Raw genomic sequence first — 21,590 nt, 5'->3', positions numbered from 1 at the left:
CTGGCCAAGATTCAGCCACTCTTGGTCCTTCAATGTTGAATGATCCCTTCATACCATATTACAGTCCCCATGCCCTAGCCACTACACCTGGAATCTAGCTTTACATCCACATCCTAGTAATTCCAATGACAAGATGTAGAACCTCATCTATGTGGCTGGTTCAGCATCATGATAGTGAACAATGTTGACTGTGGCCATTTGGCCTCTAGTTCCCATGTTCAGCTTTTACTTTATTTGGGTGAAAATCATACTTGTTCAAGAAGTAGTGCAAACTCCACTATTGTACTATCCCCACATCTCGATTTACACACCTCTTTTTCTGTGCAGATGTGTTATTCATTGACCTTGCCCATACAGTCTCATCTGTGTAGTCAATATGGGATTTTAGCCAAAGTGTGATTGAAGGTAAGTGTTTCAGAAGCTAACATTTTCCTATACTTATCTTCATCCCCATCTCACACCCTTCCTTCCTACGAAATGACCAGTTTTTGGTCAGTTAATTTGGACTGTATGGAAAAGTTAATAGGAAGTAATGACAGAGAACTAATATTTTGAACTGGTATAGGATGAGCATTAACATAGGAGGAGAACACAACATGACATAAATTTTTAATTTATACTTCAAGTGTAAACAAAATTTTTCTTAATTCCAATTAATTTTAAAATATCATTTCTATCTTCAGTCACTTAAAAAAAATTACTTATAACTTGAAGTTATACTTGAAGTGCCATTCAAAGTTAAATTATTATATACAATGTATTAAATTGAAACCATACTGAATAACATAGAATAACAACAAAAGAAAAAAAAGAGCCAAATAACTAAAGAACTTAATAATCACACACTAATTAATAATAATAATGAAAATTACACAATAAGTAATAATAATAATAATGAAAGTTGTTTGTTTTTCTGCTCTTTACGTCTACATTTCTACACAACAAGGCACAAACTACTATATTTCTAACTTAAACTACTGAATATATTCCACAGCTATTCTGTTCTTAACTTCTTTAAATTATTAGACATAATTAAATTATTAAGTGTTATCTACATTATTTTCCACAGATATTTTAGTACTCAGATAACAAAGTTGTAGAACAAAACCTGTGTTGCAGTAAAACAACATAACAGTATCCAATCCATAAGATCAACCTTCATACTTACATAATCTGAAATTAGAAACACTATGTAATCTGAAATTAGAAACATGTATTTTCAAATACAAATTAAAACAATTAATATGCATGAAGATACTTGTAACTTGAAATTATGCAAATACAAGATATAGTATGAAAATATTAATAACTTTTAATCACAAAAATAAACAGCCACACAATAAAAGTAAGCCCCCCAGCAGCACACCACTATGTCTGCAAACTTACAATGCTAAAAACTGGGTTTCAATACCTGTGGTAGATAGAACACAAATGCCCCCTTTTATTTAGCTTTGTGCTTAATTCAAAACAACAACATACAAATAAATGTAATACATCTTCAGTAACTTTCTGAAAAAGTAGATGTTACCATAACATAAACCTTTATCACTCTGTGTAACCTTTCTCTAAAACCATACTTTAATTTTCAAATCCACATGCTGTCAAAACTAATACAAAGCAGCTGTAAAAATTCAGCACATAAAACATGATGCACATATATGATTTGAAGCTTATTTTTCATACTTTTTTCATTACAAAAGAATGTCCATATTTCTTAGTAAAACATATTAAAATTGTGTCCATATTTCTTAGTAAAACATATTAAAATTGTTGTTGAAAAATTTACAAAAGTGCTCTCACCAAATGACATTTAATTTTGTACACTAAAGTGTTTCATAAATATATTTTTAAGCTCAGTAAGTAAAAGTAATTAAAATAGCAGGTACCACTGTGGCTACAAATGTTAATCTTTCATTAACTATACGAGTATTTCTTATATTTTATTGTTCCAGAATTGTTGGTTTCTTAAACCAGTACTTACTTATTTAAATAGTTGACTTCAGAAAACCAGTCACTCAGTGTACGTCTTGAGTACAAAGGTACCCTCTGATGTAAAACATGGTAGTAAACATTCTCAAATGTGTATATGTTTACAGTGATCTAAAATAATACACAAAAACAACAAAGTATTTTTATTTTCATATATTATGCCACAATATTTCAACTGTTAAAATTTATAAATGTTCCAAAACTGACTGACATATAAATATCACAAAATGAAAAACTGAAAATACAGTAATGGTGTAAAACTTGCCAAATTAAAATAGTTTTATTGTAAACATGAAAACAATGTTTCAGGCAATAGCCTTGTAAGAATAACACTGTTAATAGAAAAGTTAAGAGTGAAAGAAAATAGAACAAGTAACATATGGCTGAAAGGCTTGAGAACAAGTTCTTAAGCTACAAATGAACTAAAGGAATTATTATACAAAAATAACACTCATTAATCAGTTATCTTTTGTAAAAATGTATATACATAGAAAGACAGTAAATGCCAGTAAATAAACTTAAGGAGCAAAATAGAACAATACAGGCAATAACATGAGGAAATTAATCCAATGAGAGAATGAACACATGCAAAGTAACATGTTCAAAGGAATACGACAATAAAAGGTATGGGAACTTAATAGGGGTGAAGAACCACTGTGAATAAAATGAATATAAAGGTAACAAAAATGAGTGATAAAGAGAGTAGTCTAGAGGAAAAGGAGTACATATACTGAACCAAAATACTACAAAATACATTTTCAGTGTGAAAAAGTGTTGACCAAATGTAAAATGGGGAACAGGAATGGAAAAGATACAATTAAAGTAAAAAGAGCTCTTCATTCTCACTGATGAAATTGATAGCGCCTAATTTAAAAACCAAACATTTTTCCAAGTGATCTCTCTGCAATACAGTGGATGGAGCAAATACAAGTTCAAATATGGAGAAGTTCGAAATGCAATGTGAATAACAGTTAAAGTTTCTTCCTGTGGGTTCTGTAGTGTGATTATTTCTTATATAAGTTGTATATACAACATGCCATATTTTTTGCAGATCACACAATATATCAAGCTGGTCAAAATGCAAGAGAATGACTGTTGTGAGAAGTTTTTTTCCTCATAACGTAAAAAGTATCACAATTAAAATAATGAAAGTTAGTATATTATAAATATTATACTAACACACATCTACATAAATTTTTATGTAACTTAAACGACAAATAAACTGTTTATAAACAAATAACCAAAAATAGGAGGAGCAGAAAGTGTTCACACATTTCAGAATGTGTGAAAACACTGATATTCCCATAAAAATTTTGTTTAGTTTGGTGAATAAACTACATTATACCATTCCAGAACAAGACACTTGGTTCATAATTACTGGAAGTTAGTCAGCAAAACATTTACTTCCTGCTGTTTAGCACTGTCTCTGTCATTATCTGCTTGGTCATCATGGCGAACAGGAAACAACTGTCCAGTGATTTAAAAAAACAAATTATTGTAAAATACAAGTCTCGTGACTCTTTCCAGTTTTGCTACACAACTTAAAGTGCTGAAATCTACTGTTGAAAGCATAATTGCCAACTTTAAGCTTACAGGATCAACTGCTAACCTCCCTCGTTCCGGATGCACAACCAAAATTCCAGAGAGAACCAAGAGGAAGGTTCTCAGAGAAGTTAGTAGGAACCCTCGTTTAACAAGTAATGACATACTGAAACTGGTAAGGGAAACTGGGGTTGACGAAAGCACCTCTACAGTTACGAACATGTTATGCTCTTCTGGGTTCAAAGCATGTCGTCCTCGTAGAACTCCATATTTAAAGCCTGTTCATTTAGAAGCACATTTGAGGTATGCAAGAAAACATGTAGAAAAACCCTTTACCTGTTGGAAGAGTATTCTTTGGTCAGACGAGACTAAAATAAAGCTTTTTGGCCACAATGATGTTCGCAATATTTTCCGTAAGTAGGGGGAATGAAATCTTCCAAAGAACACCGTCCTTACAGATAAACGTGGAGGTGGTTTAATCATGCTATGGGGTTCCTTCAGCTCTTCTGGTGAAGGCAGCCTTCACTGCATCAACAGAATCATGAAAAAAGAAGAGTACGTTAATATTTTAGGGACTTATATCAAGAATGATGCTCGGAACTTACGGCTTGGTCATCATTGGATCTTCCAGCACGACAATGACTCTAAGCACACATCAAAATATGTGCAATCTTGGTTGCAGAGGAACCATATAAGCATTCTAGAGCAGTCATCACAGTCACCCAATCTCAACTCAATTGAAAACGTTTGGCATGAGTTAAAGACCAGGGTTCATCAGCGTCATCCGAAAAACTTGCAAGAGTTGGAGGTCTTCTGTAAAGAAGAATGGAAGAAAATACCAGTCAAGTACTGTCAAACGATCATGGAGGGCTATGAGGAGAGATTGTGCCAAGTAATTCACCTGAAAGGCTATACAACTGATCATTAAAGTAGATGCACGAACACCTTCTGCCCCTCCTATGTTTGGTTATTTGTTTGTAAACAGTTTATTTGTCGTTAAATTTACATAAAAATTTATGTAGATTTATAATATTTATAAAACAACATACTTTCATTATCCTAATTATGATACTTTTTAAGTTATGAGGAAAAACCTACTCAAGACGAGGGTTTTGAACACTTTCTGTCGTAACTGTATCTGCTCCATCCACTATATCACAAAGAGAACACCATGAAAACTGTTTAATTTTTTGATTAGGCACTATCAATCCCCTTGGAAGGAATGAAGAGTTCTTTTTCCTTTAGCTACATCCTTTTCTTTTCTGCATTTTACATTTTATTCACACTTTCTCACACTAAAAATCTGTTAATACAACATATTTGTTCAATGTATGCACTCCTTTTTCTATTTAGTCACCTACATTTGTTACCTTTGTATTCATTGGCAGAAATTCCAACCTACAAGCAGCTGTTTCTATTAGTAATTACTAATTATAGTATCGTACTTAACTGGAAAAAAAAGAAAAAGTAAACGTTTTCTGAAAAATAATTTTTTTCTGAGAAGTACATCAGAGAAAAAGTGTTCAGATTGTGTTCTTTAGTCATATACAACTTACTGTATTAAAATCATTCAATATACAGAGCTCAAAATTGTCATAAATTTTACTCATATAAAACCATAATGTTTTTATATATTAAAAGTGGTACTTTTTATTGAAAAATTAATATTTTTAAGAACTCTATTTTCTCAGTACTACATTTAAGAATTACATCAATAAAGACATAATCAAACCATCACGTATAGTCCTATTGAAAGTCAAGTTTTAGTTGTGAGGAGTGTATTATTATTTAAAGTTGTTTTCTGTTATAAATAAATGGTTGTTGCACATTTTTTGTCTCAATCTTGAATGCTGAAAGTGTGAAATGTTTTACAGATTTTTTGTTTGTGATGTTATTCAATAAATGGCATACAGGTTTTGGTTAATACATAAAAACATACACACTGTCTAATACAGTAAGACTTATGCTCATTTCTTTCTTCACCCCTGTTAAGTTCCCATACCTTTTACTGTTGTATTCCTTCAAACAATATTACCTGAGGAGTGTATTCATTCTCTCATTGAAACGATTTCTTTATATTGTTGACACACACACACACACATTTTCACATTTTTTTTATAAACCCAATAATATACTATTATTGTTATTTTTGTATGCTAATTCCATTAGCTCATTTGTAGCTTAAAAACTTGTTCTCAAGCCTTCCAGCCATGTGTTACTTGTTCTTTTTTTCTTTCACCCTAACTTTTCAAATAACAGTTTTATTCTCATTGAAAACTCAATAAAGTGCTTTTGCCCCAAACATAGTTTACATGTTTACCAATAATTTTTTTTTAATTTGGTCAGTTTTTCACTATTACTATATTTTATATTCTGCATTTCATAGTTCTCTTGCTCATGCAATTCTTTTATTACTAATTATAAATATGACACTCAATTTACCAACTATAGATGCTTAAGATAGAGACAACAATGGAAATTCATTCAAGGCTGTTCTTACACATTCATCATTGAGAAAAACAAAATACAGTTAATTCTACAGTTTATTTTATGGAAATTTTGTGATGTTTCTTTTCAAATCCTTGTAAAACGTTACTTTGCACTACTGCTGATGGCAAGATATTACAGAAGTCTACTGCGCTGTTAGAAAACTAACACTGTCTAAATGAGGCTTATCCTCTCTTTACTTAAGTTTGTATCCTCTCATTTAACTATCTTTAGAATGTAGCACAAAGAAATTATAAACCTTTAGGATATGAATTCCCTAGAAAATCTTGCAAACTTTCATAAGATTAGCACTTTTTTTGCAAGAAAAACAAGATACCTTAATCTATTTCCATAAAATAACCCTTCAGAATTATCTTTGTAGTCCTTTTCTGAATTCATTCCAATAAAACATTATCTTTTCTTAGATAAGGAGACTAAAACTGTACACAGTATTTCAAGTGACTGTTGATTTGTACAACAGAGATAATTATCTCTTATGACTTGTGATTAATGTGTTCATAAGTTCATAAGTATGCTTCAACACTTATATTAGCTTATCTATGAGCAACAGAGTACTACTTAGATAATTTGAGTGACTTTATTGTAACAATATGTCATGAGCCATTTCCACAGTCACATCTATAATAAATGTATGACCCAAATTATGATAACCATAAAATAATTAAAATATTGTTGGTTTTTTTGAATTTCGCACAAAGCTACATGAGGGCTATCTATGCTAGCCATCCCTAATTTAGCAGTGTAAGACTAGAGGGAAGGTAGTTAGTCATCACCATCCACTGCCAACTTTTGGGCTACTCTTTTACCAATAAATAGTGAAAGTGACCATCACATAATAATGCTCCCCCATGGCTGAAAGGGCAAGCATGTTTGGTGCAATGGGGATTCAAACTCACGACCCTCAGATTATGAGTTGAATGCCTTAACCCACCTGGCCATACTGGGTCCAAAATAATTAAAAGCCATTGTCAAACATCAGTCCAACTGTAATATTCAGACACATTATATAATTTCCCTATATATGATATCCAACATCTAATATACACATACAACAAATGCATTCAAATAGAAATAATATGATGTTTCTCCTATTTGGACAAGTTTGTTAGTTGGTTGTGTTGGTTCACTTGGTTGAGTGTCAGATCGTAACATTACCCTTCATGGTCAGATTACTGGCCTTGTTATTATATGTCAAAATTATTTTTGCACTTATGTTGTAAGCTTAAATATTAGAATAACTTATTTTACAAATTGTTCTCCAATGATGCATCCACCATCTCCCCTGATCAACTGCATAGTGATGAAGATGATGAGGTATCATTTTGTTTGAGAATATGCATTTTGTCAGACCATAAAAGTTGTGCCTCTCACACACTGAATCCTGTTGTGACTAATGATTTAGATAAAGCTCTGAATAATGTTAGTGTAAAAAGAAGTGTCTTGATCAACTCAAACCTCATGGAATAAACACAGCAGAAGCATTGCAGCTACTGACACAAGTGAGAAAGAAACAGGAAGATGCTTGGTTGTTCCTTGTCTTACTTGTTGAAATTCAGTGTTTGATGCCCAAAGTTATGTTGATTAATTAATATCTGGAAATGAGTTAAGTGACCAAGCACTAGTTGGAGTTATTGATCAACTGAGCATTGTGTAGCTGAATTCATCTGAGAACATTTTTATTCTTAAATACATTCAAGTCATGAGACTTATTACTAGAGCACTTGACATCTTACAGTGTGAGAACAAATAATTTATGGGACTATTGATTCCTATGTTGCTTATCTAATTAGCCAACTCATGCAATATGAGTAACACACAGTTGCGAATTTGTATATCCCTAGCTTACCTATTAACTCAAAGCATAAACTTAGGTTTGAAAATATGTTAAACGTTAAAATCATTCAGTATGTTTTCAACATAGTTTTATGTTCTTTTGGTTTCCAGAAAATGAGAAGGAACAAGTTCAACAAAAAATTATTGCAAAAACAGAAGAACACACAGTACAATATGATACAGGATTGTCTAATCAAAACAGAAACAGGTGATGAAGACAATTATTTCAGATGTTTGCAAATGAAACAGGTAAAAACTATTAGACACAAAAGTTCACATGCAGTTGGTGCTCTAACACATAACTCTCTTCTAATGTTTGTTTATGATGACACATTTTTAGACATGGTCTTGAAGTCAGTTTTCATTTGATTAAATACAGCCATTACATCAAGTACTGTACTAAAGAGGGTTTCTTCTATTTGGGAAAGGTGTGATGAGGGCAGTAAAAAGAAGAGGTATGTCTGATGTCATCTTTAAAAGAGCTCTTTTCTAAAAATGTAACAGTGATATTGGCCTCCCAAAATAACTATTTTAACACTGCAGTCATTACATGAAGTAAACTCTGTTAAATTATTTCACATTAATTAATAGGCTACTTAATTATTTTACTAGCTTGTATTCTTTTTTTCTTGTATTGTGCAAGTAATACATTCCTCTTAACTTGAACATTATAAAAGAAAATAAAAGTAGCTCTTTTAATTGCTATTCTAAAACCTCTCAATGTATAATGTATTCTTTCTGTCTTGAGTTCAACATTTGTAGTTTGATTCTGTACACATACATACATATATATATATATCTTGTGTAATATACGATGTAGACAGTGCATGTTTTATATACAGAATTCAGGCATGTATTTGAAAATTAACAAGTAATGGGTCGATACTTGTCTGAGTTTAAATAAGTAACATCTATAGTAATGACACTACTATTTTGAGCAGTTAATGCCAAAGTAACGTCATTACTTTTGTCTAATGTTGAACCTATTTATTAAAATATAAAAAATTATTTAGCACCATGATTAAAAAATAGTTATTACAGAAAATGAACAAGGCATTATAACACTACAAAGAAATACACTTAAAACTTTCACAAGTAGATATCTCCCACACAAGCCAGTATTGACAGGCTTGGTTTCTACAATTGATTTCAAAATCCAAAAACTGTGCCAACACTAAACTAGCAGGTCTAGTATGTATTTTTGGATTCATTAGCTGAATATGGAGAAATTCTGACTACAGCACTAAATATACTACATGTATGTACAGGAGATGTGACAAAATTTATGTAAAATGTGCAAGTTTCTTGTATGCAGAAAACCGGATGTGTAAAAAAAATATTTCCACTCAAAACAAGTTTGTAAATTGGTAATCACAGTGTGATTTAGTCTCTGACACTTCAGAATGTAAGACGATATTTAAGTGAGGGATAAAATACCTTTGTCCGTTATACGGATTGCATACTGCACAGGTTCTAGAACCTCCAAAATGCATATTTACAGTTTTTCAGTATTCTTGTATCTAATATTTACTCTTTTTTTACCAAGAACTAAATCAGGAATTTCAGGTAGAATGAACATTTGACAACCCTGACATCAAAGACTGTGTTTAATGGTACTCTGTGAATAGTAGTGGCAAATGCACCTTGACCCTGACCCATTCTTGAAGGATTAAAAGGGACTTCTTAATTTCAAAACTTACTTCTTTTCTTATCAATCTCCACAAGTTTAGAATCACTCGTCCTTCTAAATGAATTTCAGACATGTGATCTGCTCCATATTCATCCCTATCAGAAGAAAAGTGGCTACCTTTGCTAGTTGGAACACGAGATACTAGTGAACACAGATCATATTTCAGGTATGTAGCTCGTTCTAGCAGGAAACCCCAGGATAACATCTGAACTTCATAACCAACTAGAATGTCTGGATCCCAACTAGAGAGAGAGGGAATATACAGACTATATTAATTTCACATAAAAGCAACAGAATGGTATTTCAAACAACTTTTCATATAATTACTATAGTTCTTTTTTAATTTAATATCTTTTAAATCTCTTAAAACATTTATAGAGCTTAAGCATACACTGATTATTATTTGTCTTCACTTGAAAGAATGTACTGAGAAACAACATTCATGTAACTTCTGCATAAACATATTCTCATGAATAATTTTGGCCCTAATACTCAGAATCTAAAATGTATTAGTGTAACTTGAATGATAACAAAGAAACAATAATTGATGTTTCTGATATGCATAGCTGAGACCTAGGTAGTTTTTATACCTCAAATACAAAATAACAAATCACTGTTGCTCTTATCCATGAACTCTGGGGTAATTTTGGACATTACACTGATCAGAAATGAACTTGCCAGTTCAGCACTTTTGATCATTAAATTGTTTGTTACTTTGATAATTCCTCATGATAACAATAATAGTATGCAGGTTTATTATGTATAGAGTAGATATTATCACAGAGATTAAAATTTGTAACTATTAAAATACATTACAAACATTATACCATCCACTCTCAACTCCATGGTATAAGTAACCTTATTAGGAATTTTATTAAAATGTCAACTACACTGCAGAACATGTGTACTATACATAACATCAACAAATAATTAGAAATACATACATTAGAAAATGTGGGAGGGTATGATTAGCTCAAAAAGGTAAAATTTACTAACATCTGTTTATGTAAATATCTACTATCTCAGGATGAGCATATCAAAAGGTTTAGTGGCCTACTGAAAATGGAATGAGGAAGCATTCACAAAAAAGTCTAATATTTCATGGATTACATCCAACTTCAAGTGGAGAGTATTATTAATAATTATGTAATTACATTTTCCTTCTAGAAATACTCATATACAAACCATTCAGTTTTAATACAAAATGACAATTTATGAATTCAACTTCTTAAAACACATTTCAGGTTAATAGCTACAAAATGTGTGCATTTACAGATTTTACACTTTAAAATGATTTTGAGAATAAAATGAAGAAAACACCAGAAGATACAAGTTATGAACATAAATCTCACCTTTGAACGAGGTGACTAAATTGTTGGAAAAGAGCAATTTCATCTTTGACGTATGTTACCATAATATCAGGAAGGCCACACTTTGTCAATAGATGTTTCTTCAAGGAGTTAATATTCTTGTCTTCATTCAGTTTGGAGCATAGATCTGATTCTTCAAGAAGAGTTACTGGTGATTCACTTGTGAACCCAGTGACACATGTTTTGTTCTGTTCAGTTAGGTTTTTATCTAACAAACATACTTTGAGATCAAGTCCAGAATTTCTTGAAAAATAATGTTTGTCAACTTCTTCTTCATCACACTCCTGCACAATAATAACTCCAACTTCTTCTTTTGGCACTGACCAATCACAAGGCACATCATTGTGCACACAGTAAAACACAGCAGTAACACTATCGTAAGATGGGTCAGGAACAAAGATTCCTCTGGTTTGTACATGCACTTCTACACTCATAACTGTCAGGTACTGAAACTGAGGAGAAAACATACAATCATTATGATAAGTTCGTTATATTTGTTTTTGAGTTTATACAAAAATATACCCATACTCCCATGGGAAATATATAATGTTAAAAAAGTATAATAAAGGTATTGATAAATTACTTAAAACTAGTAGTGGGACACAAGTTAGTATTTACAAAATTGCAAAGAAATTAAAGAAATATGAAAACTGCTAGACTACAAAAGATTAAAGCAATCATAAAAAACTATTCACTTGTGGTAAAAAATGCACATTGTTTCTGGCTTTTAAATAACTTGAATAACAATGACTACAATTTTAATAAACACAATAAAAAATGAACATAATTTTACTTTAGTGAAAAACAAATACATTAAAACATTAATCACCTCACTGATTTTACTTTGGAGTATAACAAATACATTAAAACTTTATTCCTCACCTCATGTGCTGATCTAACTGTTGGAGCACTCCCAAAGCTGATTTTGAAACCAAATGTGTTTTCTGGTGAGGGACCATCAATTTGAGAAGAAACTGAAAGTTTCTCTCTGGGAAAGTAGCAATTCTGGAATGAAGAAATATATTAATACAACACACACACACACACACACACATATATATATATATATATATATATATATATGTGCATTTTCAAATGAGAAGTAGGCAGTACATGCATATATATATATATATAAATCTCTCACTCATTTCAACTACTTTTTATCAGGTATAATAAAAAACAACTGTATACTGATTACATAGCTATAATCCACCAGATACAAAAAATAACAGATTCACAGTTAGAACAAGCCACATTAGTAGTGCTCTTACTATGTTTTATATGCTTTCATATATTTTGTTCTACAGTAAGTGTTTTTTATTTATCAATAAGTCTAATCTTTAATTATTTTAAACTGAAGAACAGCATTAGTTTGACCAAAGTTAAAAGTATAAAACAATTAGAAAATAAATTTTATTAATATTTGCTGTTTATTTTGTCTATTTTTGAGCAAAGTCATGCACTTAACTGTTCAGATTTACCCTCATTTTCTGCTGCTAAAATATACAACAAAAATATTCTATTAACTCTGGAATTCTCAGAGACTATTGATGAGGTGAAATATAGAAATCACAAGATTTGTATGATTTACAAATGATTTTTATCTGAGCATTTGATCTAAGGAATTCTTATACTTTTATGTCTTATATATCTATCTTTCTGAAATGGTTAATATATATATATATTTAACACAAATTATATTCGCAAAGGCATAGTTTATTACATTTTACATGTTTTTACCATATAAATTTTATAAGGACACACCCTGTACAAATATCCTTTTCTAAAATGTTAGGATATTTACAGAATATTTTGCATTTATTATAGTATGTAAGCTGGGTTTTAGCCATATTAATAGTTGATTAGTTCTATACTAATGTCCTAACAATCAATTTAACTTCATGTTTTTTTAACACTGTTCAGTTTTCATTAATTTTACAAGTATATGGCTATCTTTTACCTGTAGTTCTTTGCAAGATATTTTACTTAAATATAAAGTTAGTATGATCAACACTGCATGACAGAAATTATTAAGACAACACACTTCAAAACCTGTGATGGTATGTTTTGCTGTTTGATCCTCACTTGGCATGGACTCACTTCTGTCCTTAATTAAGATTGAACATAATAAACAAACAGAACTGCTGCTAATTGTTAGTATACAACTGGTACCAAGTATCATCACTTCTTCTGTCTAACAGTTCAAAATATAAAAATGTTTTAGTGTCTGTCTCTTCTGACCCTCAGGTAGTATTTCAAAATCACAAAACAGCTCAATTGCATTCAAGTTGGGGCTTTTGTTCGATTAAAGTATATTTTAGGTATCTGTGGCAAAGTACTACTGGACACAAGGTATAGCATGACAAAAATTCTCATAATAAATGAAGTAGAATCCTACCCTACAGATTCCAAGAGCTGTGCAGAATATCAAAACATAACAAATGTAGACTAATTCCAAAACAGTTAAAATAGCTATAAACAGGTTAAGCTGCTATCAAATATGGAAACTTTATTTCATTCAAGGAAGAATTAGAATTCATTTTCCAACTGTTATTCCCCCAGATTTCAGTAATTAAGGCACCATAAAAATTATAATAATGACGTTGAACATGCAGGAGTAAAAGATTTTGTGCACACATTGTGTATGACACACTAGCAATGCATTTAGGTTATGCTGATAAATTCTGCAGGTCAATGACAAACTCAGTCCACACCCTAAATTGAAAAGCAAAGAAGAAAAAAAAAGTTACTTTTAAATAAAATCTAGTGCATTTTAATTTAAATATTTATGCAGTAACAACAATACTGCTTTCATTTTATGTATCTTCTGTATATATAAAAAAAACCTTTGCAAAACAGGGCAATTAATGCTTTCAAGGATATTACTCTTTCACTCTGTTTTTCCAGATAAAAAATAATACATTTAAAATAAAACTTTGTTAACTCTATAAATCTGTTTTCATCATCAACTTTATACAGTACTAAAAATGAATGACAACAACATGTGTTACCAAACTATAGATTTAAGTCAAACTTGATTTAAAATGACTGTTTATCATTGGTCAAGAACTCCTCCAGAGAACAGTGCTTACTTTTAAGACTTTTAACAAAGGTTTTACACAATTGAAATTAAAGAACATCATTTTTAGCTTCATCTGAATCCCCTTCTCCAATATTTTAAAATGCTTTCATGGATTTGCACTGATCTTATGAATAGCCAATAACATCCTTATATGATAGGAAACTGCTGAGCAGTGAAACATTATCATAGATGGATCTGAGTTATTGCAGCTGTTAGTACTGATTTAAAACATACCTCAAAACTCAAATATAAATGATAAAATTTGGTGTAAATGGGCTGATATTACATTACAGTAGTATTCCATTTCTTAAATTCTAGATGTGCTCTAAATTTATTAGCATTTTTACCACCAATGATGCATCAAAAACACTCCTCTACAAAGGTCCTTGCAACAAGGTCCTTGTCTTGTCTCTATTTATGACTTCTATGCATTAGTACACAATAAAATTTGTTTGAAATTCAATGAAAAAAAATAGTTCCTAGCTAAAGGTGTGTTGTCCTAAAACTTTTAATAACACACCGTTCTTTTAAGTTAAGTCAAATAAAATATGGGTAAATGTGATCATGTAGTATTTTCACATAACATTGAAGTCAACAATTAACTTTAAGTCTGCAATACCAGAAGTTAAACAGATGTACTTACAAACATTAACTGAAACACAGCACCTAAAACAAATAAAAAGACTTGAACACAAGTGCAAAGAAAGAAGAAAATCTTTACTGAAAAATGTAATATGATAAGGTCTTAATATACCAGCTGATTGGTCTTTACAGTTCTTAAACTTTAACTCAGAGCAAAGGGAAAGCTTTATTTAAGATTGTGTTTCCACTGAACAAAAGACAAAAAAAGACCAAGTTTCCATCACACATTCAAATCCAACTAAAGTAATCTAGCATACCACAGTACTAGATCATGCAGAGCGAGTGAACATTTTTAATATCTATACATCAAGCACATTCAAACTTGTATAAGTACATGCATCACCCCAACAACTGGGTATAACCCTGCTCCCAAGATGATTAACATTACAAAAATTTGAAAGATCAAGATCAAACATTTTTGTAAAACTTTTGTAAAAGGTAACCTGAATCTGAAGCAAATATCAGAGTAAGTTTACATTTACTTATATTATGAACATTAAGTAATGGTAGAGCATCTGAAGAAAAAATCTGGAAAACATTCCTACATGAAATTATTTTTTTCTCTTGTTATAGAAGGAGTGAAAACTGGCATTTTTCAGTACCATATTTCTCTTCCCACCTTTATTTCAGTTATTCCAAGAACTGAAACATTAACAGCCTCTATAAAAAGCATGCAAGATGACATGACACACATGGACAGACAATAGAAATCTTTACTGACACATAAAGGTTGTAATAGCCAGAAAAATTAAATAAAATATGGGGCAAATTAAGCTGAAACAAATAAGGCTAACAAAACAGGTATGACCTCAAGACACAACAGAAGGTCAATTTACAATATTATTCAAAAGGTATCCACATATAAAAATCTCTTAATCATTACTTCAAAATTCAAAGTGAGTGATTATCAAATAAGTCTTTTCAATTTATTCATTTCAAAACCACAGTTAACAGTTGAGGCCAACTAACATGCACCATGTGGTTGGCTCTGAAGAGTTATAACTCACAAAATAGTTCAGAAAAGTAAAGAATAGTAAAGAAATCTACCTAATTTCTGTCAGTGACAAGACAACTCACAGATAATCTTAAATGGTGATAGCATATTGATTACAATGTTGGGATTTCAGTCAATCATCTTCCTTCACTCTAAGATACACACTTCCAGCATTTCTTCTTCATCAGCTGATTCAAGTCAGAGTAAATCTGTCCATCCCTAATACCTGGAGAAACCAGTTCTCAAGAACTTCATCAGTAATGGATATTTAGCTTGTCACCATGTTCAATGTAATTGCATACACCATACAACCACTGTTCAAAGTTTATCACATTTAGCTGATTACATGATATGGGTCAGTACCAACATATTACAGCTAATCTTAGTTACCTACAAACCTCAAACTTTATTTTTCTATCATTTACTTTAACATCCTTTGTGATGGACAGCCACTTTATTTAATTACTTATATGAAAATTATGTTCACAGCCACTAAAACTACTGCAAATTCACAAGATTTACATTAAAAAGCCCACATATCAGATATAAACTGGGACCTGTACTTCTTGTCCAAATACAACATTCATAGAACATCCATTTAACTGTTGTTCAGTTGAATCAAATGCCACCATGACAAAACAGTAGATAACATTATGTAACAAAATGTTTACGTTTTCTTGTTCCTGGGCAGAAAGTGTTACTTCTCAATTGCTTATGCCTAAAGTAAATGGAAAATATCTATTTTTCTCTTCAAACTTTGCTTTTATGACCTGGGAAATGAAATTTTCAAATTTACCCATTTTCCAGAACATTCTAGGTAGATTCAGTGCTGAGTAGTTGATAGAGAATTTTCTTGAACTTACAAGAATTTTCAAGAACTTCTTAGAATGTTGTAGAACTTATGAGAATTTTCTAGAACTTTCCATAGTAATATATATACAGGGACTCAACACTCACCACTTCAGTTTAGTTCTAGCTGCTTAAGGGAACACATAGACCTATCTGATTTTATCACAGATGGTATTAAAAAGCTGCAAGCATTCTCCAGATACATTCTGCTATGAAAGTGGCCAATTTATCAATACCAAAATGAAAAAGTACTCTGTGACAGCATCTGCTAAATTGTGTGAAGCCTACAAGGCATATTTCAGCATGTTTGTCAGGTATTAAGACAAACCCTGGGCACCTCATTTTACCTGCGAGCACTGCAAAAAATACTCTAGAAGGTAAGACAGACAATTTTTGCTTGCTTGGATAGTAAGATTTTATATTATACACATTTTAGACCTTTTAAAATTTAAGTTTGTTTTTTTTATTTCCAATAGTATAGAAAAAAATCACATATATAAAATATATTGCATGAACTTCTTACACATTAGTAGTGGGTGAAATAAATTTATTCTTCATAATAATTTTATTTTGCTCTTTTGCAGGATAGTAGAGAGGGGAAATAAGAGCCATGAAGTTTGCTATTCCAAGAATTTGGCGTGAACCCACTGACCATTCAAGCTATTGCTACTTCTGCATGGTGGACCCTTGCAAATGTTGGGCTGGCTAGAATGCATCTGCTATCATGTATCTGGACCTTCCATCATCCATTGCCTTATGTGTCACATTGCCCTGAGCTCCCTGCATCCACTCTGCCAGAGAGAAAGCAGCCATCTCAAAAAACTACTCACTTCTAAACATTTTTGTACAACTTTAGTATATAAACATGTAACTTTTGATTCATATGTTATTTTATTCAGACCTTATGCAAATGAAAATGTGCAAATTTGCCTGTTTTTACATAGAAAATAGGTTAACTTCTAAATTTCATTATCCAGGTCACAAAAGCAAAGTTTAAGGGAATAATGGCCATTTTCTGTACTTTTACAACATAAGCAATTAAGAAACAATACATAAATAATAAACTTGTGTTACATAGTGTAATCATTCAAATAAGTTATTTCAGGGCCCACAAGTTTATAAGGCTTCTGTCTGACTGCCCATATAATCAGGTTGAGGATGATATAGTAAAATGTACAACTCTGTGAGCAACTGGCAATTGAAGTTCTATCCTTGATCCATTTAAATATATCCAGTCATGTTATATACCTTTCAGATAAAATAGTATTGATACACTGAGCTAATGCATTGACCATCAAATAAGCTTTGGCCACACTGGTAATCAGTAGAAAACAAGCTGTATCCTATGTAATTGTCTAAAAAAGGAAAACCCATAATTCTCTGAGAAAGATTACACTGGCATGACCAATATTTCCTCCAGTCAGTGCATGAAGTACAGTACATACTTTTTATGACATTATGTGAACACAGCCAGGAAACAATACATCCACTCATTTGCAGCATTTCCTGGTGGCTTACAATCCTTGTGCTACGTAAAGTCCAAAACATCCCAATCTTAAAAACCTTTCAAAACATCTGAAGAGCATCCAAGGATTGTGTTCTCTGTAGTGGAGATCAAACATCAGAGACTGCACCACTTCTGTACCAGGTAAACACTGCACCCAGTATGGAAAGAGATGATGCATACATGGGTGAAAAGAAGAAACATAACTAAAAAGGAGAGAAAAACAGTTTGATTGGAATCTGAACCACAGTACATCATAATCTCAATCTTGCAGAAGAAACATCTACAGACAGTAATAGGGAGAAGGCTAAAATGGAATATGCTCTAAAGCGTATATGGGCTACGATATGATGAAGTGTGAGGAGGAAATTGAAGAGCACAAATGCGAGGACTTGTGTTAATTGGTTCTGCTCTAAATCCAAAATCATTCACCAACATCCATGTGATGATATAAAGGGAGATCTCAATCTAAGGGGTGAACTGCAATGTGATGGATCAACTCCAAAGCAATATCATCCTCTGAGTAGGACTGCATAAAGATTGAAGTACCATGACAACCTCTGAGTCCAACTGCAAAGAAGTGGATTGTGTCCATAAATTATAAAATTATAAGCAGCCTCACCCTCTGGATAGAGCTAAACAGAAACTACAAACAACATAAGCCTCTAAAACCCACTGCACAGAGGTGGAGCATATTTATTAGTAGATACGTGCATTATTATCCCCTTAATAGGATCATACAAAATTGGAGTGCGTCACATGGTTCTGGGTATTACCTACAGAAGGGGATTACTTCAACTATTTATATGCAACTGCATCCTCCAAACAGAACCATATGCTGTCTATATCAGAAGAATACCACTGTTCTACTCTGAATGGAATTTTTAGTTTTTGCTCATTTTTGTGTAATAAAATTCAGGAGGATGCTTCCATGGATCACCATGTCAGTGGTTGGAACTGGAAAGTGACAAGGACTCCCACTTTCCACTAAAAGAACAAGGGGGGGATTAACAAGTGGTGGAGAGTTCAGAGGAATGCAAATACCAGAGACAGTGCAATGAGTGACCATCAAAACCTTATTTTGAAAGGCAGACCATCCATGATTTATTCAATCAAAGTGATAGCAGGGATGGATAGCAGGAATCAAAGGGATAGCAGCTATACCCTTCTGCTTTACCTATGTATGTCCCTGGGTTAGTATGGTCTGATATGGGTATATTAATGATGCAAATATATCATAAGAGAAAAGCCTGTTAACAACCTTGTGGAACACCCGCATCTCAACTGTATGCAATATTGGCCACTGGTATGATGCATTTTATAATTTTGTCATGGCTGTGCAGTCTAAATTTGAGGTATATAAAGTATATACGAACAGGCAATGCTTCCCACAGGGAAGGATTCTTAAAGAAAAAAAAAGAGACATGGCACTGAAAGAAATTAAAATGTATATAAAAAAAAGATAATCAGAAAATATTATTTATCCAGTTACAGTCTCAGTGTACTCAGACAGGTGTGGTACCCCAAAAGAAAATAAACAGCTTCTTGATGAAGATAGTGAGAAATTAAGAACAAATGAGGTGTAGTAAACATGTCCAACTGATAATCTTCATCCAGTAGATGATTATGGCAAGATGAAAGTAAAAAAGTAAGATGCCTGACCTTTTGTGACAGCACTTGGAACAAAGTTTGAGAAGAAGAAGATAACAATGAATAAGCCATTCAAATCAAAAGCTAAATACAACTGGTAAGAGTGGAAAAAAGAAAGATTACAAACAGAGGAAAGATGCCAGGGAATGAAAAGGTGGGAATGGGAAATGTGGGAAGCCACACAAGTGATATAACAACGAAACTCATGTACAAGACACAGAAGTCTATCCAAATCAGACCAGGAATAAAGGTGGGAGGTGGAAGGAAGTGAAATCAATGAGAAAGAAGTAGTTTCCTCCAAAGCCACCAAAGTTTTTTGGAGGTGATCTATCCATACAAAGGAAAAAATAGGTGGAATGATATAGTGTGCATGAAATGTCAAGGGCAAAAAGATCATACCAAATTTACTCAGAGATGAACATGAGTAGAAAATAAATCATACAGGCCAAGTGAAACAAAAACCAAGTGTATAAAGGTTCAAATAGAGGTAAAGCAAAGTGACATCCCAATCTAGAAGAACTAACCAACAAGGAAGTCTATGAATTCAGAAAGAATACAACAAGAGGAAAGGGGTAGATGAGGTAGACACTAAACAATACAGGGAAATAGGAAGGTATGGGATAAGGATGCTCAGTAACCAGTAATGGACATGACCTAAGTCCTATGATCAAACAGCCAAGTAAGGAAGTCTATAATAAGAGGAATAGTCAGTTGATAATGGAAAAACCCAGACTTAAAACCAATGGTGGAAGACATTCTAATTACAGTGACAAACTACCATCAAGGAAAGATGGATGTAATGTATTTAAAAGTGCATGGCCTGGAATGGAAGGGTGAGATAAATAACCAGTGTATGAAGTTAGCATAGAAAGGATTGATTGAGAGGAAGAGAAAGTTTGGAGCTGAAGTAGACAAGAAAACCACGGTTGTCTTCCAGTAAGAAAAAAATCAAAAGAACTTGACACAGAGCAGCATCAATAATCAAAATCTTCCACTGAAGAACAAGTGTATAAACATAAAGGTAACATTTGGTCCAATCTAAACTGACTGTACTGACAGGTAGGATGACTAGATGCAGAACTAGAAAGCAAAAAATGAGGTAACTTGGTACTGAGGAAAGTGACAAATGCATCCAACTGAGGAGTATCCCACTGGGAGCATATGGTGATAGAAGTGGTACATCAGATGATGTGGGGGTCTTATCCAACCCCCTATTGTAACTGATAATTGAAGGAGACGTAACAGGAGAATTTAAGGGATTCTAAGCAAAATCTAATTGATCTGTAGACTCTGCTCAATTGGAACCAACCTTCTCCTCTTCAATTCTATTCAACAGAGCTTTTGGTTCTCCATGGATTTTATACTCACAACATTCTATTGTATTTGAGGCAGGTATTGAATAAAAACATTCAAATGGATAAGATAATGGGTATGTAACAGGAGAGACATGTCCAAATTAATAATCCAATCTACTCAAGCTGCTTCTGTCAGAAGCAGTTAAGTGTGTTGTGAAGAACTCTAGTTTGGAATGAGTGAACAGAAACCAATCATCCATGTAGTGGTGTAAATACAACCCTTCAGCATACATAATTTGGGAAAATACTTTGACTACATGACAAATAAAATATGGAACCAAAGCAAGCCTGAAAGGAAATTGAGAAAATGAGATAAAATCCCTAAGTGGACAAAGCAAAGATACAGTCCTGACTGATGAGAAATAGGAATATATTGATAAAACTCAAGACTTCCACAATGACCTTCCACATTCCTAAATTTTGTAAAAATTCACCTCAGTTTGAGAAAGGACTCCATAATAAAATGGAAAAGATTCAAAAGTCAGTCGAAGCAGGACAGATCAATCACAGGATGCCATACTCCAGTTGTCTTGAGTACCACAAATCTGAAGTAAAAACCTGGAAATGACGGCTGACTAGCTC

General features: G+C 32.4%; 1 protein-coding gene across 10 annotated transcripts in view; it reads right to left on the bottom strand.

Moving 5' to 3' along the window:
• Positions 1-21,590, bottom strand: part of PolZ1 (DNA polymerase zeta catalytic subunit) — a 159,317-nt gene that overhangs the window by 58,690 nt on the left and 79,037 nt on the right. For all 10 annotated transcript variants that reach the window (XR_013031882.1, XM_076516228.1, XM_076516230.1 and 7 more), the window contains 4 exons: positions 11,815-11,937; positions 10,915-11,384; positions 9,573-9,804; positions 1,982-2,100 (listed from right to left, as the gene is read on the bottom strand). Coding sequence is in view for 9 of the 10 variants with exons in the window: in XM_076516228.1 (XP_076372343.1) it covers positions 1,982-2,100; positions 9,573-9,804; positions 10,915-11,384; positions 11,815-11,937 (944 nt within the window). In the remaining variant the exon portion in view is untranslated. The remainder of the gene's footprint in view (positions 1-1,981; positions 2,101-9,572; positions 9,805-10,914; positions 11,385-11,814; positions 11,938-21,590) is intronic.

The sequence above is a fragment of the Tachypleus tridentatus genome, chromosome 7 (genome assembly GCF_004210375.1).
Source record: "Tachypleus tridentatus isolate NWPU-2018 chromosome 7, ASM421037v1, whole genome shotgun sequence".
Lineage (NCBI taxonomy): Eukaryota > Metazoa > Arthropoda > Merostomata > Xiphosura > Limulidae > Tachypleus > Tachypleus tridentatus.
Note: the sequence above shows the minus strand (reverse complement) of the source record. Positions and strands in the feature narration are given on the sequence as shown.